Raw genomic sequence first — 24555 nt, 5'->3', positions numbered from 1 at the left:
ATCAAACAGAAAGTTTCACTTTGTGTAGCTTACATCAAGTGGATATCCACTGCCAGTAGATATATGCAAACTGCTAGCAAAAAAAACCAATACAGCATAGATCAGATCTGACTGCAGAAAGCAGAACATTTAAAGAATACTTTATAGTTCAAGCTTACACTGCATATTAATATGAGAGCAAGAGATTTTGCAATGCTTTCTTGTTCTCAAGGGTGCCTATTAAGCAAGGATTTGGTATTAAGCCGTAGAATGCCTAGTCTGTAAGCAAAATAGGTGAACTAATTATAAATTTTATGTTATAACCCAACTCAGTGTAACTTGTGCTTAACAACTCTTATCTTATTTTCCTTATTTATATCACTGAAAATATATCGCTTGCCTCCCCCCTCAAGGACATTGGCAATTAGCTAGTCTCTGGCACAGCAGCTCTAAAAGAGCTCCATAAGTACTTCGAATGACATAGCACAACAAAAGCCTGATTTTTTTCCACACCTAATTATTTCATTCAGTCTCACTCTCTCACAACAAAAAGTACCTTTCTTTCTTCTGTATTTTTTTTTTTTAAGCATTTCACTGCTTTTATTAAAAAGACCCCAAGAACCGGGCTAGTACACCATGCTACTTAGGGCAAATACTACTTTTTAATTGGACCTTATTCACTTAGAACAATATAATGCATTGTTTCTTTATTTCTCATTAAAGTATCTTTCAAAAATGTAGCAAAAATACTCCTGTGGAAGTGCTCATTTGAACCTCAAATATAATTTATGGGCAAGTAGTCCATGATGTGAAAATGTTTTTGCCGCCACAGGACAGCCAGAACAATACTGAACACTGATTGTTCATTAGTGTTTATTAGCCTGCGCATTTAACTAATTGACAAGATTATGTAGTTGGTGTTCAGCCCACAAGAGTTTTTTTTATGGGAAATTAAACAGCATCATTTAGAACATAAAATGACATTTACCAAACTATCTTGCAACGCACCTCCCTTCCCAAGTAAATGCTATCATTGTCACCATGTCCTCAAGCAGCCCTGTTTCCATGTCAACTCTGCTATGCACATTATCTTCCCAGTCAGTCAGACACTTCACCACACTGTTTCCAAACCCAGTCACAGCTTAGGAACCTCTGAAGGATGGAGTTCAGTGCAAGTACAGGCTTGTCCAATAGATCTGTTGCTCCTAAAAAACAGCTCCTCCGTTTTTCTCCTTGGCATTCCTTTTCTAGCACACTCCAGATTTTGGAAAGTGACAATTTTAAAAACATGCAAAACTCCATTTATCCTAAAATAAGACAACTGAATACAGAATAAAAAGGTTTGTCAGTGTCACCATTACATACACAGCATTATCAGCACCCTCCTGCCAGATAAGGGAAACAAATCCTCTGTTGGATTTCAGAGCAATTCAAGATGCTCCTCTCTTAACAGCTGCACACAATATCTCCTTCCAATTGAGGAAAAAATCCAACAACAATGAGCAATCTGAAACCACGGTGAAAAGCACTTGAAAAGAAAATTCACCTTTGACGAGGATACTGCTGTGGAGCCTGAAGGTGATGCATCTCTCGATGTTTTCAGGGATTGAACTGATGTCCTCTCTTTACCTACAATTAAGAAAAAAATCATGACAGTAAGATTATATTACAGCTATATGTTGCAGATCTATGTATTGGCTTAGAAAAACTGCAGTGAAATTTGCTCGTCAGAAATAAAATCTACACACTCCAGCATCTGATAAATATTAATAGCATTTTCTTCTCTTTACAAAGAGAGAACATATAGAACTATATTATTTCACATCTTTAGGAAAACCCATTGTCCTTTTTTTCAATATTACCTGAAAGGGTGTATCAATATGATTTGGCAAGATGATGTGGTTTTACTTTTAATATTCCTGTAATTATATAAACAGGTGAAATAATAGACACCAGTCAGTCACTCCAGGAAACCAGGCAGTGTAGGAACTGGTTTAGCAGGCCACAGTATGTTGAAAAGCCCTGCCATGGGAAACAGTCATATCAACCACAGGTTAGATGTTCTTTACACTATCAGTGATTTTTTTGGTAAGAGTTAAAATTGGCAAAATGACAATTCAAATTCACTGTGCTAATCACAATCTGTGCATAGTTTTGCCACAGACTGGTTACAGGCAGGCCCCCAGCAGCAGAACTGGTTGTGGTGTAAACTATTAGTTTTCAACCAGTGGTCCATGGATTACACCTAAGGGATTTGCAAAAGGTAAAAATACAAAAAGCAAACGTTGTCAGTAGCCCTCCATTAACTAGACTATTCACAATCATAGGGAAATGGCTGACTGTTCACAAATGGAAAGCGATACAGACTTACTTTGGACTCCTTTAAATTTGTACCAATACAATTAAGAAAGGGGTGAATTTAAAAATCTATCAAATACTTCAAAAAAAGTGATATAAATTATTTTAGTAGAACTATAAACAAATATGGCTTTAATTTCATAAGTCGAAGCAATAAAGAGCAAACCTGACACCTCACTCCTAATAGCTATTTTCTTTTTTTACTCAATGCCATAAAATAAGACTGCATCATGTTGTGTATTTTTAAATACTACTAGTACACAAAAAACATAAGAAAGTCTATCCAAAAATACACACTTTTAACAATAGGAAATGTTTAAGAAAAGTTGGTGTCCTACTCTTTCCCCACATTTTCATACCATATGTATAGTGTAGATTTAATACAAAGCAAAGATCAAATACCTGCTCAACTCTGTACGTTCTTAGAAGCGAGGTACTGCTATGATATTGAAGGCCTATAATCCATTAAAAAAATCTTCACAGCTAATGATGAGTCTTTCAAAAATGCTACTGAAAATATCTGACGAAGTTACCTTATCAAAAGCAAAGATTCCAAATTGCACTTTAACCCTTGATTTGAAGATGATGCTAAACAGAGAGCATACTTAAAAACATAGCAAGCAGCCTCATTTAAGAATTTCTAGTAGTCATGAAACAAAAGACAAATTATGAATTACCTTTAACTAAAACTGCTCTTTAACGATGAAAAGAAATGGCAAAAAGAAAAACTGTGAACAATTAAAAGTTCCTATAAATACAAAGTACATGACAAAACCAAAAACGTGAAGACAGAAATAATCATGTCTTTAATTTGTCACACTCCCCGAAGCACAGGATATCTCCCTTGACACCACCAAATAACACAGAAGCTTTGTGCCTGTGATACCTCCTTTGCAGCCCCACGGGCTGAGCCACCTCCTTTTAAATACACAGACTAACTGTGCCTCCTACGTGCCTCCTTCACACTGGATTCTTTAAAGATTATCCAATTTGTGCTTGAATAGATGAAATAACTTGATACAAGTGGCAGTAAACCATTCAAGGTTAAGCAGAGAGAGAAACCACCATTTAATTTGGAGACATAATTAGGCCATTTTTTATGAATGCATTGTGGCTATTGTGAACCCACAAGCCCTCCCTGCACAGTGGAGCACAATGCTTGCCAAGCACCACTACTTGCCTTCTTGCAGCTCCTCGACGTACCAGCCTACGGAGCCCACACTGAGTGTCCCAGTGAAGGAACACCAAGCACCCCGCTGCTTCTCTCCATGCTCTCCCAGCACGGCTGAACACCCCTACTTTCTCATCAGCCCTTTCCCGCCCTTTACTGAACTTCATGTCCCCCTCAGTTTTCTTTGTCCAAACCCTGTATTTATCCTCATTTATAAAGTGCTGGAGAGCATGGGATATTATTCCTCCTTCAGTGGAAGTCATGAGGCCAAACTGATTCAGATGGCATGATTTTAAACAGTATTACAATATTTTAAAGAAACACCGTACTGTAAGTTCCGCATGAAAGAGCATATACCTCGCATGTTGTAAATCAATTTAAGTACAGACTAAAATGTATTGCTGACATCTATGAGATATGTCCCACTTTATGTTACTTTTAAGTTTGTAATACATGAGCTTACCTAAGACAAATCATATTCAAACATGACTCTAAAAGCTATTTAAGCCATTTATACCTTGCAAATAGGCCATTTGAATTCAGTCACCTACTTTAGTTTTACTATTTTCCAGGGAACAGGCAGTAATAAAGAAATAGTCCAGTATATAAGCCACATGGCCTCTTAAAACTGATTTAAAGATGATGGGGAAAGGTGTTTAACCATGGAATTGGAAAAAACAAATCCCAAAGCCACAGACCTAAATGTAACCTCCTCTCCTAACCAGCATCTCTTCCGGTTTGTGAAGGTGTCTGCTTTCTACTTCACTGTCTCCACTTCTGTTTGAGTAATTCTGCCAATATACTACAAATGTGACGGAAGCCAGCTCAAAATTTTAGGAAAACCCTGAAACATTCCAATATTTTATATGGTTTCTCACAACAATTTTTTCCTGTTCCTGGTAATTATGACCTGCACATCTATAACACTTCACAAATTTAGTTGAATACCATATTCTTCTCCTGTACTTAAAGGAATTCACGTTCACTTAGTATGTTAATGTTAAAAGAACTGCAATGATGAGCTAGAAAGATAATTCGTATTCTACAACAAGTGAAATGATTCCTCAATATTTAAACAATGTTAACTAAACTCCACAAGATCTCTTTTGGCAAGAAGTGCTACATAATGGTCCAGTGTGCCACTCCTGAAACACACGATATGCCTATCAGTGAACAAAAAATATCTAATTAATTTTTTAAAAGCTGCCAAAATGAACAGTAGTTCGTATACTTTACTAGAAAGCATTTGCAGAAAGAGAAATCAAGTTGGATTAATTTACATCAGCTGTACAAACAGCAGTGGCTAAGATTATAGTATACTAAAACCTGCAGTTTTGCCTTTTATTTCCAAACTACTTGAAGAGGAAAACCTTAAATATTTTCAAAACAGATGATTAATTAGATTTCTGGGAAAGATTAACAGCCAGGTTTTTAAAAGGCAGAACACACACAGTATAGACTGAACTCAGATGTTTCACATTTCTCTGAGGAAAACAAGACTGGAGACAACCTGAAAATGAGATGAGATTGCCAAAAAGAAAACCAGCTTCAAAAGCTTAATAATACAGAACTAAGAATATTTTCAGAAAATGTAACAAGTAGCAGTATGCACTTCAATTTCTCCCTATTTTTTAAGCCTTCTTTTCTTCTGGTTGAAGGAAGAAAAGTCTTCATCTTCTACAACTATCAATAAAGTTTCTTGGAATGCAAAGAAGCACATAAAGAAGTAACAGAAGCAATTGATGCTAAAAGGAAAATAACACACGATACTAGCTAAGTTGTGCAGCTGAAACTCTTACAGTCAGTATAGAGTTGCTACTGAAATAACACCTACAATTTCCCACATGAAATACATACGGGAACAGAGAGGACTATGAAACAAGTAAAGAGCAGACAACACTTAATCGGTACAAAATGTCTAGTTTTCCCATTGTGAAAGACAGCATGTAAAGAAAAAGGGCTTATACAGCGAGTTCCAGTTTCACCTCACTAACCAGTTCTCATCATTAATCCAGCATTACCTTGCTGAGAAGAAATATTTCTTTTATGTAAAGATGACATACTTCTGCTATGCTGGGACTGGTGGAAAGGGTAGGCTTTGCTTCTTTCAGGAGAGTAGCTCCTGCTGCTGACACTGGAGCCAGATCTGCTGTGCGGAGAATCCCTTCGGCTCCCCGGCGATTCCCTGAAGAAAGGAGAGTCCCTCTTATGAGGGGATCGCTCTCTCATATAATGAGAAGGATAGAAGCTTTTTCTTCTGAAGCCATCTCTGGTGTCCCTTTGAAGACAATAACAACAACAACAAGTTTCTTGATTATCCTTCTAATGTCTGTGGACCAGCACTAGATAATACAATGGCAACATCTTACATCTGGTAAATTACAAATACCTTAGCTGTCATCTGCAGAACACATCTGAAATCTTCAGCATTGTTAGAGTACTAGGCAATGAATGAAAAAACAGTAGGAAAGTAGGAAAAAAAAATATGTATATGTATGTAATTATTTTGGTTTGAATTCAACTACTTCATGGCTAGAAGCTAATTTCTTTATATTTCTCAATAATACAGCTAAAATATAAGATAAAGAGACATTCAAGAAATTGAGACTCTCACATTTTACTTCTTCAGATTCACTCCACTTCACCTGGAAATTAAGCCTTAACTTACAATAGCTAAAAATGCATATGCAAATATTGCTCACACTATTTGGCTGGTTTTTCAACTCTATTTTTCTCTTACCCTTATTTTCAAGGGACTATGTCCCTCATTTGATTTCACACACATTGCTATGGGAAATATCCCTGTGGAATTTGAATTTATATCCAGCAAGGACAAAAAGAAAACTCCAGAATATCTATCCTCATGCCTATATATCCACCCAAGGTCAAATGCTGAATGAAAATATGAAGATTATACCTACTAACAAGTCTATGTCTTTCACAATATTCATTTTGAAATTTACTGTAAAATGCTACAGACAGAGTCAGTATCACATGAAACCAAACTGATTCAAAACCATAACCTAGTAAAAATCAAAACTTTCTACTAAATTTAGATAGTGCTACTCCAGACCATACCACAAATGTCCTGGTGACCTGCAAATTATATTAATATACATATGTCAAGGTCAAAAAACAGTATCAAATTGAACTTTACCTAAAGAATCTCAAGGCTAACAAACATGCAAGCGAACACCTATTGAATCTAGACTTGTGACATCTGCCTTGGTGAGAAGACACATTGCAAAGAGAAGCAAGTACTTCTCAGCTCCTCCACAGCACTGCTAAGTAAAAATAAAGACTTCATAGCATTTATAGTAAGCCAAAATGTACCTTATTTCACTGCTTTTCTCTCCTATTTCTCATCATAGGCTGGTATTTTAAATAAGGTACTGTCTCACAAAGATGATCTGGTGGTCTCATTGAGCACAATGTAGCTATAGCTAATTTTATATTGGTGGAGAAAAGGAAAAAAGCCCTCTAGTGTACAACTCCTACAGCACATTACAGGCCCACATTTGTGACAGGTAACAAAGGATTCAGGGTGCCAAAGGTGTTTTGGACTATCGAAACTACACAGGCAGCAACACAACCATTCAAACTGTATTACGCTGATATGTTTTACACAGTGCTGATTTACTTCTTGCACGGAAATCACCATTTGCATGGGCAGTTCTGCTTCAGAGCACAAACACTCCACAAGCAACATTGAGGCTATTCTGCAACAGAAAAATCATCAGTGTGGGGACATAGCCAGTAAAAATACAGACTCCTTCAGTTTATTTCTCCAATTCCTGATAAAATAAAGTATCAGGAAACTAAAATAAGTCTTTATTTTCAAAATTTTCATTTGAATCTAAAGTATGAGTCAACAGTTCTCAACCACCCCAGTTTTCAGTACAACACCAGTGAAGCAAAGCCAGGTTTTACGGTTAAAGAATCATTTCACTGTTAACTGACCACAGGCCTTTTATGGGTATCTTATCTTACAGAGAAGTGTATTTTACAGGTCTGCATACCAAAACTGATACAAGACAATGTTACATGGATTGGCATCTAACAGGTGTGCTAAAAATCAATATTCATTTCCTTTCTAAACATCTTTTCTGCTGTTTACTGGGACACTTTCTTCTCCTCAAGTGAGACAGGGAAAAAAAAATGAACCGTTAAATAGTACTCTATTTAAGAGCCTCTACACAGTAGCCATTGTACAGATGTTTACATCAAAGAATGAATCAGCCAGGCATACACAGGATAATCCCCCTGCTTTCTTCAAAGGCCTAAAAGCAACGTGCTCACCTTTGGAGACTACTCTTGAGGAAGTGTGTGGATTAACAGACTTTCCAGAAGAAAACAACCAAAGAGATCAGAGACTGATAAAACACTTTTAATGAAGAAACACTCAACCATTTGTCCACTTAAATGTAGGGAAAAAAAAAAATCTAAAGAAGTCAGGTGAGTTCTCAAATCTATGAGATGTAGCTGAAAATAGGAAACTAATCTGCATAACATGTATGAACATTTCATGTAGCAATAGACCTAGACTAGGGGAGGAAGATTTAGTTCAGATTAAGAATATTAGAAAGATTAGCTCAGCATCAAACAAGTTTGTCTAGTTAAGTGGGCTTTTTTTTTATTAAAGAACACATTGGTCAAATACTTATCAGGAATGAGTTAGGTACAGCACACTTTTTCTTCAGTTTCCTTCTTAATCTCTCTCTTTCTAAATAACCTGATTTATTTTTAAAGCACAAGCTTTCTGGTAGACCAGTACACTGCTTTTATGCCCAAAGCACATTTTTATGAGCAAGTTATTAAGCTCTAGTATAAAGAGAACTTTATTATGGAAACATTTACGGAGCTCCAGCTATTGCACACATATAATAAATGCTCTAATATCCACATAAGAATCTACAAAATATAATGGAAACACACTTTTAAACAGGAAAATATTTAAAAGTCTAATTCTACAATGATATTATACACCAAAAAAAAGGAGAATCTCACTTCCATTTTTTAAATTTTCATTTCATCATTCCACGTTAATTCTTAACTGGACCCTTTCTCATATTGAACACTCAAGCCATTAACTGTATTGAATCTGATTTGGACAGCATAGCAACAGCACAACATTTCTGATGTTTTCCATTAATGTAACAAACCACATTGAACAGAACAAAATAAGCACTGTTTTATTTTTTTTTCCTTAAATATTTACGCTAACATACACCTGCAATTTGGTAATGAAGGCCCCAATTCAGCAAAGCAGTTAAGCACATGCTTCAGATTCCAACACATACTCAAAAGGTTTATTGAGCAGGGACAATATGTAATAGAGATGCAAAATTTTGTGCTCGGCTGTAACTTTAAAATAGAACTACTGCCCTTAACAACAAATACAGGATCAATCGCTTTTATTTGAATCCCTCTTATCTTTATACCTTGTATTCACATCTCACACTTAGTCCTGAAGCACAAGTTAGTTCTCTCAGCAGGACTGCAATAGGAAGTATTTGCATTTTTAACCTCCATGAAACCTAACCATTAAATTCTCACTAAAGCTGATAATCTTGGATAAACTCCTGAGATTTTGTAAGTAAACAGCTATACCCTGACATACCATTCACCAAGGATAGCTGAGGGAAGAGCACAAGTCTGAGAGTTATTTCAGTTAAGCACTGGTTCTAGTTTCTTGGAAGAAAAAAACCACAAATGCAGAATAGGCAAAGGTATGGCTTTCTACACAGCAGGAGACCAAGAGAACACAACAGAGGGGAACTCTTCTGTTGCCAAATGACTAGAGACACCATCTTTCCTAAACTATCACCACCACACTGAGTCCTTCTGGTCTCATCCCTCTCTGCCATTTTAAGCCCAGCAAACAATTCAGCAGCACCACTGTGGGAAGCTCAGGGCTGCAGGATGCATTCTAGTTTACAACAGGGAGTGGTACAGCTTAAGTTATGTGAAACAAAGATCAACACGAACTAGTGCGTCAGTTTTCTAATTTAAGAGTTTGTAAAGGCAAAATTCAATCACTTGCTAGATGTGAAATGCCTGGAATGGAGGTGTACTCGAGTACACAAAAGCACATCACATGCAATATGGGAAAACTTTTTGTTTGTAAAAGCAAGCCTGGTTCACTCTCAATGAATTCATGCTACCGTGCAACCACATACAATACTTATGCTTACTATTCTCTTGGACTTCTGCATCCCAATACAGACATCCAACTTTGCTACTACAACATTAATCTACAATGCGGTCCAGCCATAGAAAATATAACTCACACTTTCGACACTGCACTGAACAGACTGGCAGCTCAACAGCACATCACTGGGGGGCAGAAACTGTAGGTCCTTTCAGTAACTCACAGGTGAGTGCAGCCTATCACCTGGATAAAAAGTCAGAGAAGTTTATGTGACCCCCTTCCATCTGAGAAAGATTATTGCTGTTGTCAAAGGGGTTACACATTACAGTTATGGGCTTGATTACTAACCTCAACTAAACATAACTCATACAATCTTATAAATAAATTGAGGAAATTAGGCACATCTCCTAGGACACCAGACTGCAGTGTAGGAAGATTAAATAGACAAGATTTGAACCATGCTTCTTAATACAATAAACTATCCCTTGTCTCATAATAAATAGGCAAGGAGAAGGAAGAGTGAAACAAAAATAAAAAAATCCTCTTGCCTTCCTTGTCAGGACACTCCAGATGTTAATAGAAGTATCAATGTGATACAGATGACGTGGAAAACATTTATTAAAATACGCTACACCCCTGACCTCTAAGTTTCTCAACATGTTAAACATCCAAAAAGCAAACACAGAGTCAAGAACACCTCTACTTTTAACACCTTCAAAGTAAATGTAGGTGGTGGAAGATTCCAGGCACCATCCTCTCTTTCAGAACTCATTTAAAGCTCTTCTAAAATCAGTGTGGGAAATGAAATGAGTGCAGGAAAAAAATGCACACTGTTTAGACTCACGCAACTCTATATCACCCGAAAGCAGAGGTTTTTTGGGGAGGGGGTTGGAATTTTTTTGGGGGGGCAGAGTTCTGTGTTTTGTTAGTTTTTGGGGGTGTTGGTTTGTTTTTTTTGTGGGAGAGGGTGTTGGGGGGGGAGTGTCGGGGTTTTTTTGTTTGTTTGTTTTTTACTTTAGAGTCAGTACTTGCCAAGCAATCCAATGTAGGTAAGTATTTACCTAATATACCACTAAGAACCTGAAAGAAGAAAATATTTTTGCACTATTTTTTAGGTGCATAAGTGAATTTTATGTTCAGCAAGCTATTACTCTTTTTCCCAAAGGCTATCCTTAAAATTCTTAAATAGAAGAAGGCAGAAATCACTAAATATCTGCTAAAGGAGGATTTAAGGCCTTTCCTTGGTCTGCCACAGAATGTTGTTAGTTCACTGACACTTAAAGCAACAAGTAGTGTACTGTAGTAGTATATACTGATCTGATCAACCCTTGTGGTTGACTTTCTAATACTATCAATAAAAAGCTGCAAAAGGAAAGAGTAAGTTGTGGAACAGGTTTGTAAGCACTAATACGTTATGTCAGTAATACTGACACACAATACTCTTATTATATTTAGTTTTCGTCTCTTTGCAAATCCCTTAATGAGAAATCAGAAAAACACTTCATTTTTCTCTGTATCAGAAAAGTGTTCCACAAATCACTATGTTCTTGTTCTTAAAGTGAAATTGGAATCAATTAGGCCAAACAGTTTTCATTTGCTTATGTCCCAAATTTTTAGAATAGTGGTACAGCCTTTTGCAGAGAAAATTTAAATACAAGTTAGCAAACTACCTCTTCTTTGGGATTTCTCAAGATAAAAGACATTATATGTATGTGAAGAAAAAAATTGTACATGATGGGTTCTTTCTTCATTTGATCTCATTTGTTCCTGTCAAGTATGTATGTAGTCTGTTCAAAATCAGTAAGCCCCAAGTTAAGACACACATTTCCTCTTATAAATTATTCAGCCACATAGCTTTATCTTTTCCAGTTTGCCTTTTCCTTTCACTTTGATTACAGTTTGTAATCACTACAATAGACATTAACATCTCTTGCCTTTTTTTTTTGCCCATTTGCTATATATTACAAATATCACTTACTTGAACATATTTAACACAGAGACAAGCCATGCTTCCTAATTAAAAATTCTTTTGCAACTACTATATGCCTTCAGTTATTTCAGTGATTTAATAACAGTTAACTTCAGAGCATAGCTCCATGACAAATCATGCTGATTCAAATTGGTGCTCCTACAATTGTAATCTTCTCAACCTTCCTTGAACCCATATTCCCACTCCATGCCTAACCTGGCACTGATATGTTCTCTCAGGCAATCAAACTGGTAGATAATTATTAAATTGATAGTGGTGGGTTAGCATGCAGCACAAGCTCATTGAAGAGCACAAACACCTGAAACAGGACCAGGGGAAGGGAAGGACTGGAATGGCACCAGCTTTAACAGGTTTAAGCTGCTGTGGAAATACATTTTTACTCCAGAAAGATCAGTCTCCTTACTGCATTCATGACTTTTATTTACTTATGACAAATAAAATAGGTCCCTTGGCAGAATTTTGGAGTGGTTAGTAACACTCAAAGAAGTAACACTTTTTTTTTCTAAACATAGTAGACATACATATCTAAGCAACACTGAAACCACAATATTCTAGCTATGAGTAATAAATGTAGATTCAAAGTTATTTTTTTAAAGAGAGTATTGTTTAGCAGAGACAAGTTTTAGTAAGGGATAAAATTCACAATAGCTGAATAGAGTTTTTGAAGAAGGTAATTAATTTCTTGTCACTTCAATCTCCTCTGTTAACATAATCCTTTGCCATAGTTAGACAATCCTTGTACAAAATTATTCCAAAAGATGCATCTAGGAAGATAAAAATTGTAGAATACATGCTGAGTTCACTACCTCATCAAACCTGAAATGGTTTCCCCTCTACTCCACTCTGGTGAGACCCCACCTGGAGTCCTGTGTCCAGCTCTGGAGCCCTCGGTACAGGAGAAACACAGACCTGTTGGAGAGCGTCCAGAGGAGGCCACAAAAATGATCAGAGGGCTGGAACAGCTCTGCTGTGAGGACAGACTGAGAGAGCTGGGGTCGCTCAGCCTGGAGAAGAGAAGGCTCCAGGGAGACCTTATTGCAGCCTTTCAGTACTTGAAGGGGGTTTAAAAGAAGTTGGACAGACTTTCTAGTAGAGCCTGCAGCAACAGGACAAGGGGTAATGGTTTCAAACTGAAAGAGGGGAGAGTCAGAGTAGATACAACAACAACTTCTTTTGTTGTTTTTTTTTTATTATTATTTTTTATACAATGAGGGTGGTGAGGCACTGGCACAGGTTGCCCAGAGAGGTGGTAGATGCCCCATCCCTGGAGATATTCAAGGCCAGTCTGGATGGGGCTCTGAGCAACCTGATCTAGTTGCAGACGTCCCTGCTCATTGCAGGGGGGTTGGACTAGATGACCTTTGAAGGTTCCTTCCAACCCAAACTATTCTATGATTCTGTAAGTCAACAAATTAAAATATCTTTTCCATTCTCCTTCCAAATTGCATAAACATGCTCTCAAACACAATTTCCAAAAATAATTAGGCATAGTAGACTAGGGAAGATAAGACTTCACTTAACACAATGCAACTGTTAAGTCAGATTTCAGAAGAGAAACACATTCCCACAGCTGACTGACACAACACTCTTGCATGTCATGGTGTCAATATCCAGTTACACTTAAACAAAAGCACTTGTTATCAACTCACAAACTGATACTACAAAGCTCTGTAAACAAGGGAAAGAACCTTGCATGGTTATGCAAATACATCATGAATAAATATCAAGACTAACATTAAGAATAATTTGTTGGGATGCAAAAATAGCATCACCTTTTAAAAATAATTCCAACAGCATGAGATCATGGAATCACTTTATTGATGAACTTTTCTTCAGATGTAGATCATAACAAAAACACAGCAGTAGGTGGAAATGGGATAGCAAAAATTTTCTCTTTGCATCAAAATGCTTAACGAAAGGATGCCTATATTCTCAATAACACCAAGTTTTTCCCTCTCTTCTTCTGAAATTTACAGCACATCTCACTTCATCAGTTAAGGGGGGGGGGTACTTGCATTCGTATAAATAAACAACATCTAAGCAAAGCCCATCCCAGTATTCTCATCTTCTCTCAATGGGAATTAAATTCCCTGAAATGTATATTCAAAACATAACAAACCAGTCTTTGGAATCTAAGTGATGAAGAATTTCTCTTCCTGAGGGCAATTATGTACCAGTCCTCTGACAATACATCCCACCCTGAGAAAGGCACAGCTACACACATTGTAAACAGAGGATCTCCTTACAGTTCATTAGCATTATGTAAACATCACTGATAAAAAGAAAATAATCATTTTCCCAAAATGTGACTTTTATACAAATCAGTGATATTACAAAATTCAACCAAGTTTGCACACAATACTGAATTTTTCCTTACCTGTATATCATAACATACTAGTAGCTGTAATAAATAGTTCTCATCCAATAACCACTGTTAAAAAAATATAATGATGACACCAATTTCATATGACAATTTACCAACTTACAAAAACTGCAGTAGGCAACAGTTGTACACAGATAAAGCCAGAGATCCCTAAAGCATAACATAGCTTTGGATCAAAAGTAAGTTGAATAAACACATTATAGCAGTTGAGAACTGTCATGATGACACCTTTGAGGTTTTTTGCAACCAAATTTGGCATGTTTACTGTAATTGTTGTCAAATAAATACCTACAAGACAATTTACTACCTAGCTGTTTCTTACTCAACAATAATTCAGGCTAGGTATTTAAGAATATCAAAATGCAAAATGTTCTTTGAGAAGATTGTAACTACCTGTCTTTAGTCCAAAGTATACTTTGTCAATCCTTTTGAGTCACAACATAGAGGCTGTATTTAAATGTAACCAAAACATTTCAAGGGACCAAAGTATAAGAAATATCATACACACAGAATCAGACTGAAATTTGTAATTATGCTTTTCAAAAACAAGCTTGCTCAGTTTTCTCTTATGGCTCTCAGCAGGAGTTAAATCCAAGATTTAGAACTGTACTATATTTCATATAAAGGATAAGCTCTACTGCATGAGGCTGTATATTTACAGGTTAAGCACGGAATAAAACATCAGGTAGTAGTAAGTTCTGCTAATTTGACAATTCTCATATATAAGAAACTCTGAAAAGTTTTGATTAGAAAACCAAAGCTTCTATGACATCATTCCAAAATGAAATGGAACAGCCAGAACCCTCTGTAACCAACAACGGTCAGAAGAGTCTCCTATCAGCTAGGATGTCAGACTCGTGCAGGAGGTTCCAGGATCCCAGTTGAATGGCAAGAATACTGGCACTTACTGGCACTGACCTCAGAAGCTCATCAGGAGAAATGATTAAGAGAAAACTAAATTAAATTATCAATACAGCACATATTATGACTTTAACATTCAAACTCCTTCCCCGCAACCTGAGATGAAAACTGCAGAAGCAATTAAACCAGAGTTCTGTAAGACCCTCTAAAAGGAACAAAATTATCAGTAAGCAATTTTTGAAAGCAAACACATTTTTTAGAATTGGAATGAGAATACAAAGAAAAACAAGAAAAAACACCTTCAGTAAGGATCACAGTCAAAAGTTATGCAAATAAAAATATTTAAAAATTAAAAGCAATCACTCAACAGCTACAACTAACTTCCAGTGAAAGCAACATTCACCTTACAGAATGACCCCACAATTAGCTCAAACATGCAAAGAAGTCTAGTTGAAACTAAGAGGAACTTTTACCTCCTCCCCATATTTTTGCATGGGCAAAGGCAAAAAAATTCTGCAATTGAAAGCCTGTCTACCAGTCTCTCATTTTCTCCTCATTCCCTCAAGCAACAAACATTTGAGAATGGAGTGACAGCAGTCTTGATTTGAATGAATTTGCTAGTATAATTCTAGATATAAATGAAGCAGGTCCCACCAACAGAAATAACAGCAGAAACTTAGTATGACATAATATTCTTAGTAAGAAAACAGTCAGTGTTCACATATATATTTCTAAATTTCAGGGTTCTACCTTAAATAGGAGAAAGAGATTCACTATAGCAACAAAACCAGACTTTTCTGAATTGAAACTTTTTACTTTCAATTGGATTGACCTGTAGTAGTGGACAGTCTTGAACTGTTCTTAATTATATGCAGCTTTTAGTACAGGGCAGTTTTAAAACACTTGTATCTGCATGAGAAGATTCAAGTTCTTCAAATACATTCAAAATAAAAACGCACAGTCCAAAGGAACCCAAAGCATTAGTAATGCAACAATTTAGGCCAAGTAACAACAACAAAAAATCAAATTATGAAACACATATCTCAGTTTGCAAACAAATTGGTTGTCCCAAGCAGAAAAGTGCTAAAGAGGTGGTGGAGCAGAAAACAGCCCTCAAAGAAAATGTAGCAACTACTGAATCACTAAGACTGCTGCATAAGACATGAAGTGTAATATGAAGTCATTAAATATTTAGTGTAAACCAGAATCTACTTTTAAGTTATCTATTGCCTATTATCTTGTTCCAAAAGTTCTAACTCACCCCTCTACACCCCCCAAAATCCCATAAGCCAAGGTAAACTAATTTAGCTAACAGCCTAATACAATGGGTCTTCTGAACTAAAGATTTCACCAGACAAGCCCTTGCCTGGAGTTGCAGACAGGTATAATGAATCTACCACAATGACCTATTATAAGAAAACCGTAATTTTGTATATGAATAAACAAGTTACTCCAGTAGTTCATGTGAATACCAGAGAGGTTCAGTGTTCTGGCAGAGATTTTATTCATTTATTTATTAAAATAAAAAGGCATGTGCTAATGAATATGATTAGAATTCTGCTTATCAATCTCTGTCAAAAGCAAGGCCATTTTCTTTGGGTGACTGCCATATTTATTTCCCTCCACACATGTTTTTTAATAAAGAATGAGGTTCTTGTATGGTGTCCCTTAAGACCTGTCAAATATTGCAACAGAACAGCAGACTTATGTACATTTTTAGCACCATCTCATAAATCCTTTTGGCTAAGTTTCTCTTCTATAAGCAAGACAAAGATCAGTTTACATTACAAGAAAATTTAAATCCAAAGCCTAAAGACCTCCCAGAATATAATACACTGTTTTAAATAAGTATAAACTATTTAAACAGGTTCACTGTTTCATTCACTAAAGAATACTTTCAGGGGGGTAAGAAAGAAGCTACCCCCTGTAATTCAAAGGTGATTGCACAGTGATAAAGATAACTGCCTTGGCCTGTGACACATCTGAACCCTCAATATTAAATCCTGCTCTATTCAGAGAAGTGTCAGTGGCCCTGGAGACTCTCTCCTCAGTAGTTTTGGTTTAAAGTAACCATTCTCAGCAAAGAACAATTTTCTTCTTAATGTACAATCTTCAGACCACTCCTCTATAGCAGGGGTGTCCAACTCATTTTCACTGGGGGCCACATCAGCCTCGTGGTTGCCTTCAAAGGGCTGAATGTAATTTTAGGACTGTTTAAATGTAGCTACTCCAAGGCAACCGTGAGGCTGATGTGGTCCCCGGTGAAAATGAGTTGGACACCCCTGCTCTAGAACATCCTGTCATCACATACTGCACCTGCCAGGGGTGAATCACCAAATTGCCGGGTAGTGCAAGCAGAGATCAGAAAGCCGCAATTGCTGGGCTTCTGTCCCTCACTTTGCTACCAATTTTCTTCATGGACTTCAGTAAATGCAAGTCTCAGTGTGGAGGTTTATGCATTTACAAAAATTGGGATACATTGTGCTTTACCATCCTAAGGAAAGGCAATGTGCCATTGATTTCAAATATTTCCAAAACACAATATAGAACAGACAAACCTTAGTTCACAGATCACCAATTGTTTAAAATTAAGTTTTGACATTTTGCCAGATGGTTTTCTTTTGTTTTTATCATCAAAGATATTTTTTTATTATTTCTATTTATTACAAAATATTTCCTGTACACTCCACAGAGAAGCAGATCTGTTTTATCTACACAAAGGCATTAGTATTAAAGACTGAACTAAGACTACTTCCTTATTTCACACAGGACACGGTGGGGGGAAGAAGACATGTAGTAGCAGCAAGTTTTGGTCCCCACTATATAAGAAAAGATGTGGACAGGCAGAAGAGGGGCCACAAAAATGATCAACAGGCTGGGAAGCCATCGTATGAGGAAAGGCTGAGAGAACTGTGCTTGTTCAGCCTTGAGAAAATAAGGCTTAGGAGAGACCTTATCACTGTGTTCCAGTAGCTAAAGGGTGGCTACAAAGAAGATGGAGACTCCCTTTTTACAAGGAGTCACATGGAAAAGACAAGGGGTAATGGCTACAAGTTACTCCTGGGGAGATTCTGATGGGACACAAGAGGGAAATTTTTCACAACGAGAACAATCAACCAGTGGATTAGTCAATAATCTCCCCAAGGAAGTGGTGGATTTGCCAACATTGGACACTTTTAAGATTCATCTGGACAGGGTGCTGGGCCACCTTGTCTAGACTGTGCTTTTTGCAGGAAAGGTTGGACCAGCTGATCCTTGAGATTCCTTCCAACCTGGTATTCTACGATTGTGTCCTACGTGAGCCAGTTCTCAGGAGTTTGTATCCTGGGAACCAACTTTACTACCGATGCAGAGTGCTTCGTTTACAAATACATCAATCCTTATATTACAAAAATCTGGACCTCAGATAATTTTAAGGATCAAATTTAATACATGCACAGCTGGGATTTACAAGTGCGTCATTTTGTAATTTCTCTTTGAAGATGAGTCTTACCCATCTTAAGTTGCCAAGTTTTGCATATTTCACATCTTATGAACTCAGTTCGGCTGAAAAAAAATAATAAAGTAATGCTCTGTGCACTCAAAAGGATTAAAACTTAGGATGACTAAAGTGAACAGCAGCTAACAATCTTCTAAAACATTTCACATCGAAAAGCTCATCTGACTTCATAAAAATGAACTTGCATCCAAAATCCATTGCTATGAGGCCCATACAGAAGTACTGTAAAATCTGAGTTCTTCAATATCTAACAGCACTGTTCCCTGCAACTTCTCAAAAAATCTGACGTGCACAAAATAATTTGAGTGTTTTGAATATATTAGTTTGATATATCACTAAAGACAAGTAATAACACAGCCCCAGAAGTGATCAACATCAGTAAAAGATAAATAAGTCATGTTATTTGATCTCCTCTCATAATTTCCAAGTTTCACAATTTTCATAGCATCAGCAACCAAGACATTAAAACTGTCACCATGTGTGCAGAAAATTCTGGTCTCCAAACTAAGAGATTCTGGTCTCCAAACTAAGAGATTCTGCTTTGGTGTACAATTCTTTATACACGCCAGCTAGGCTTGAACCAAAAGCCACTTCAAACCAAACTATGACTGCAAGGTTACACAATTCATATCAGTTCCTGGAGTTCAGAAATCCATCAAGAATCCCTTAGGTCAGAACAAGAGAAAAAGGGCTGGGAACTCATTTTGATATCCATGCCCAGCACATTCTCCGAATTATTTTATTTTTTACATATTAAAAATTATATTACCATAAAGAAGTCATGGTCAGGATGAGAGCTGGTTGCTGAGCACAGTATAAAACAAGGCTAACAATTCTCAAGAATGAGTAGCCCAGGAAAGAGCAGAAGGATCAGCAATGCTCTGCTCAATGGCAGACTACCAGCAAACAGCAGCTGCTTAGAAACTGAAGCATAACTCCGTAAGAAGGCAAGAAATAAAACACAGCTAAGGCCAAGCGGTAGAACCTCAACAATCCTGTCCCTCATGGAGAATTGCTGCTGGTCAGTGGACACATCACAGCTCAAGCCACAGCTACGCAACTGCTAAGTAAACACACACTTCTAATTTTTAAATACAAGGAAAGAAGCTTAAAAAAAATCAAAAACACACAGAAGAAACAACTACAGTAACAAAAATGACCCACCCCCAAAAAACCTAACATACGGTTTCTGGTTTCTTCCACATAGGAAATTTTCTCCCCCTGAAATTCTGCATCATTTAAGGAATTTTGATATTCCAGCTAAGCAGCTTCTTTTACTTTGGGAGAATCTCTAGTAATATTTTTCAGCACTCCAAAGATAAGGGAAACAAACATGGAAAAAGTAAGAGATCAGAAATTACTTTTTGACAGTTAAGTTGCCAAAAATCAAAGCAGGAGAATGTGAATAATTAACGCTTAAGAAGAAATGCTAAACATAATATTGACAACAACTTCTTATAGCACATTTTTAGCTGCTGAATGAATTTTTAAAAATACTTGAGAAAACTGATTATTTATGTCAATAAAGAGCTATTCTTTTTAGAACTTACAGTCACTCTACTGACTATGAAAACCCATTAATTTTACAAGTCTCCTGAGTGTCTTTAGCTTCACAAATCTAACTTCACACTATGTTTTAGCCATGTTCAATGCAATTTCTTAAAAAGTACCTCTGGTTAAAGTAATCTTCTATCTCCTCTATTACCTCAAAGGAAAAAAAATAATATTTTTATGTACTCCAGAAGAACTTATGCAGAATAACTTTTCTCATATCCAAAGCGAAAGCATCTTCTCATAAAATCATTTTTTAATCTCATGTATTATAGTGCAAATTTTTTTGAAATGAAAAGTAATTAGCATTTTCACCACAGGAGACAACATATACCAAGTACTGTACTTTGATTTGCTCTGTTGAGATCCACTACATAGCTCAATACTGAGAGAAAAAAAAAAATCCTATTAAGTTTATTATCCAGCACATAACAATACAAGTGTTCAGCAGTCTGATCACAGGATTTGACATTCAAGGTCATTTACTATTCCTATGCTCTTCTGTACAATCAGACTTCTGCCATGCTAACACATATTTATATATCAGCAGAGCTTCCTTCAATCGCCAATAGATTCCCATACCCTCAACTGAACCAAGTATCTCTTATGAAGTTCTTTCATAGTGCTATTGCAGTTGCATAACAGTTACCTATTCTGAAATATATAATAATGACTCAGATGGGACCATCACCTACCACGCAACACATTTTTAAAGACATCAGCAACAGGAGCTGACATTTTATTCTCACATTTTAAGAGGAAGAAATCAGGATGCATTTAAGACAATCTTTTTGACCACTGGGTGCCACTCTTGTTCTGTGTAAAATATACTGCCTCGCACTAAGTCTTCTCAGCCTTTTTTCGCCCCCCAGCTTCAAATAATTCTGATTCTTGTAATGTAGGAAGAAAATTTGCAAAAACTTCTCCACACGTTTCTGACTACTTTTCAGAACTTGCTTCCAGCCCCAAGAATGCAATTTTGAAAGAAGTCTAGTGCACACTTACTCTTACAGGTATATGAAGGGTTTGTTTGGATTTTTTACAGTGAAGTTATATAATAATCTAGTTATGCTACACTTAAATCATCACATTCAGAGGAACAGATATCTGCTGCAACTGTGTCACCCCATAGCACTGTAATGCCATTGCCAGTAACAGCTTCCTATTGAGTCTGCGAGGCCTCAAGACTGAGGTTTTGAGCAAGCTTGTCAGGCTTGCTGTCTGAGCTTTTCTTGAACTGCCTGAAGTCTTTTTTTCAACTTGGTACAGCTTTAACAGCTATTTTTCTAGCTGACCAGGTGTCTGTAGCTAACTTGTTTTACTTTTATTGATCTTTTTATGGTACAACCATCATCTGATAAAGACAAGGAGTTATTCTATGCAGAATCAGATATGTAAGGCTAACAACATGATGTATTACATAGAAATACAGGCCTGTTTTAATAGCAGACCCCTTGAGAAGTGGAAACACAGGATGCGGCATATAAAAGTACAGGTACGGGATGACAACAGACAGGGGCACGACCCTGGCACTGGAAACTTCTGGGCTATGAATGATTCACCAGTGGTCAGATGGACAAAACTGGTTCTAGAGATAACAAAAAGAACAAGGAAAATAGTATCTAACATATCCAAAAGGCACCACATATGGTAAAACTGGCTGTAACAAGGAGCTGTAGACCAATGAAGAAAGAAAAAAAGATGTGAAAGAATGTTAACAAACCTAAAAATGACCCCAGGTGCATCTTATGGTGAGGAAGAAGCAGCCATCAACACAAACATCAAATTCCACCCAGCAAGAGTGAAGATGCTGGCAACTCACTGTTTGACCACTGCTGACCTTAAGACCCAGAAGAGCAGGTAAAGAAAGACATTTAGAATATAAGAAGTGTGTGTACAACAACAACTCAGGTAAAATTGTTATCATTGAAATTTTTTCTGTGTAGACATAACCTTTCCATAAGAATTAAATTTGAACGAGGAGTGATTTCTTAGACAGCTAATACTTCAGTTCGTGAACTAAAAGTGATTCTTAGATTAGACTGTTAATATTTCAGTTGCACTAATAATTCATTCTTGTCTGAATATTTAAGGTGAGTTTCATTCTTGTTTATAAATTTTTGCATATAATGCTATCCTATGCATTTTATTTGTCCTATCAAATAATCCCATATCAAACATCATTGCAGGCATATGTATATTATAGTCCTATTGTTTAACACTATTGCTTACATTTCATAGATAGAAACCTGAGGTACAGATTGAGAAATGCTCACAGAAATTTATGATGCATGATGGAAATACCTCCTTATCAGTCCACCTGAGAAAACAAGGAGGTCAGAACTAGGCTGTGGTGAACTTCATAATCTCATTATTCACCCCAGCAACCTTTAAAATGCTGCAGGTATCTTTCCGCTGTATTGTAGCCGCAAGGTGCTACAGTCACAGCAGCAAATATTAGACCAAAGAATTCTCTGAAGTCGTGTAAAAAGTGTGACTGATTAGGGAGCTGCGCTGAACTATTTACAGTCCCAGGCTAACATCCTAAAGATGCTATTGTAAGGCCTCTTATCCTTTATAACCAAATACTAAAATAGAGACTTTCATATCACACCATTTATTTAGTTTGTATTTCAAACAATACAACTAGAAGCCACTTTTCCACTATTGTCTGTAACGGATGCCATTTCCCATTTCATTGTCACTTTATTCCTCTGCTCTACAAACCATTTTGAGAACAAAAAATAAAGATGCCCCAAACGGCCCCAGCCCATGCATGGCACTACTGTAAAGTCTTATAAAATACCTGTATTCTGGATGCCGGCTTCCAGGATGATCATCCCTTGGCCATCTGTATCCTGATTCATCCTGCAAAAATATATATGCAAAATAACTGCGTGACATGTATCTCAACATCGGATATGAGGTACATTTAGTTGCCAAATGGTACTTATTTACTGCAAAACCAAAGCATTTAATGAGCTAAAATAAAGTATTAATCATTTACCGCAATGCTCAAGACAGCAACTTTGAAATGCTGTATAACACACAAAAACTACAAAAATTTCCAAACTATATATACGGACCTTGACTGATCAAAATGCAAATTATCATCACTAGCTTGAAATTACAGAATTTCAAACAGCTGGGGTGGAGGAGGAAGCAGTAATGACCTTTCAAAGGGACCACAGATTTTTTACTTATGCGCAGTTACTGTGAAAAAACTGCATTCAACATCATGACAGAATCTTAAATAAGTGAATAACTGTGCAAATTAAAAGGATAGGTAGACAACATTCAACAAGTTGTGTGTGCAAGGATTTGCTAAATAGAAAGATTTTGTAGTCATTCTTCTATTCATCCAGATAACTTTACACTGCATTACAACGAGGACTTCTGGCTACTTTTGTTTCCCCAGTTCAGACTCTCAAGTTTTCCAGAGGGCTGGACAAGGGCTATTTCTTAAGTCAACAGAGCAGGTAGGAACCATAAGAAGCAGCAAACAGGTATTACCATATAATCACAAAAGTCTTAGAAGCACAGTAACTTCAAAAAAAAGTACTAAGGATCAAAACCTAGATGGTTTTTCTATTAATTCTGTTTCATTTTATGAGAACTTCACTAACAACAATGCTCTGTCTGAAATAATATTTTAATCGTTCGCTATTCAAGCTTAAATAAGAAGATAAACATCACAAACATGTGAAAAGAATCACCTTACGTACACCTCGGTGTTGAGGGCCACTTCTTCGGTCATGGGCAAAACTGCGACCCTCTTCATAGCCTCTGTAGTCGGCGTGACCGTAATCATCATATCGACTGTAATTCCCGTCCCCAGGTCTTTCCAGCAGTGGTGGTTTCTTGGGTGCAACGTTTACTACTCTATGGTAATCATCCTAAACCACAAAACAAACAAATCATATTGGTTTTAACAGCTGGAAATCTGTAGTGAATACACAAAAGTAAAACCAAGTTATTTCTAAATATGGGTCTATAACAATCTTAAAGCTGAAAAAGCACAAGACAATAACAAACATTAAAAACTATGCAAGTCTGATGGTGGAACAACCTATTCAATCTAGTTGGACGCTATTCAGATGTTATTCTTAGGCATTACAAATTAAGTTACAGAAGGAAAATTTTCAACATGGTTTAAGTTTCTTTCGAAAGTTTAAAGCAGTAGCATTACCTACGTTCTAAGCATTAGCTTTCTTTTTTTAAGCATTAGACACATATATTTCTGAGACTTTTACATTAACTTAGGAATGCAATAAAGGAAGTTACACCTGTGAGGTCTGTAAAACCGAGAGCCCATTTGAAAATACTATCAATTTTCTTAATGTCAGTTATATCCTCCACACTATGGAGATTGTAGCAAAGACAGTCCTTGCTTCATAATCTGAATAGATGAGGGCCTTCTCAACACAATGCAGTAAGTGATCTGAGGATTCAAGTGACAGAGTTTTAACACTCTTGGTTTTTCTTTTAATGCAAGTTTCAGATAGCTTTCTGCCAGAATGCAAAATTAATTTACTGTATTTCCTTCAAATGAAATGTCACATACCATTTACCAATTAAAGAAATCCTGTGTCTACTAAGTGTAAATCGCACA

The 24555-nt window shown here is 36.7% G+C and overlaps 1 protein-coding gene across 4 annotated transcripts in view; it reads right to left on the bottom strand.

The window, feature by feature from the left end:
* The window catches only part of PPHLN1 (periphilin 1), a 69748-nt gene that overhangs the window by 35912 nt on the left and 9281 nt on the right, over positions 1-24555 (bottom strand). Inside the window, exons 4-7 of one of the 4 annotated variants that reach the window (XM_080345647.1) lie at positions 23660-23839; positions 22750-22811; positions 5530-5786; positions 1526-1608 (exon numbers count right to left, since the gene is read on the bottom strand). In XM_080345647.1, coding sequence (XP_080201773.1) covers positions 1526-1608; positions 5530-5786; positions 22750-22811; positions 23660-23839 — 582 coding nt within the window. The remainder of the gene's footprint in view (positions 1-1525; positions 1609-5529; positions 5787-22749; positions 22812-23659; positions 23840-24555) is intronic. The other 3 variants (XM_080345649.1, XM_080345648.1, XM_080345650.1) reach the window with 3 other exon arrangements.

The sequence above is a fragment of the Nesoenas mayeri genome, assembly GCF_963082525.1.
Source record: "Nesoenas mayeri genome assembly, chromosome: 1".
Classification (NCBI taxonomy): domain Eukaryota; kingdom Metazoa; phylum Chordata; class Aves; order Columbiformes; family Columbidae; genus Nesoenas; species Nesoenas mayeri.
The sequence above is the reverse complement of the archived record's forward strand: the minus strand, read 5'-3'. Positions and strand labels throughout refer to the sequence as shown.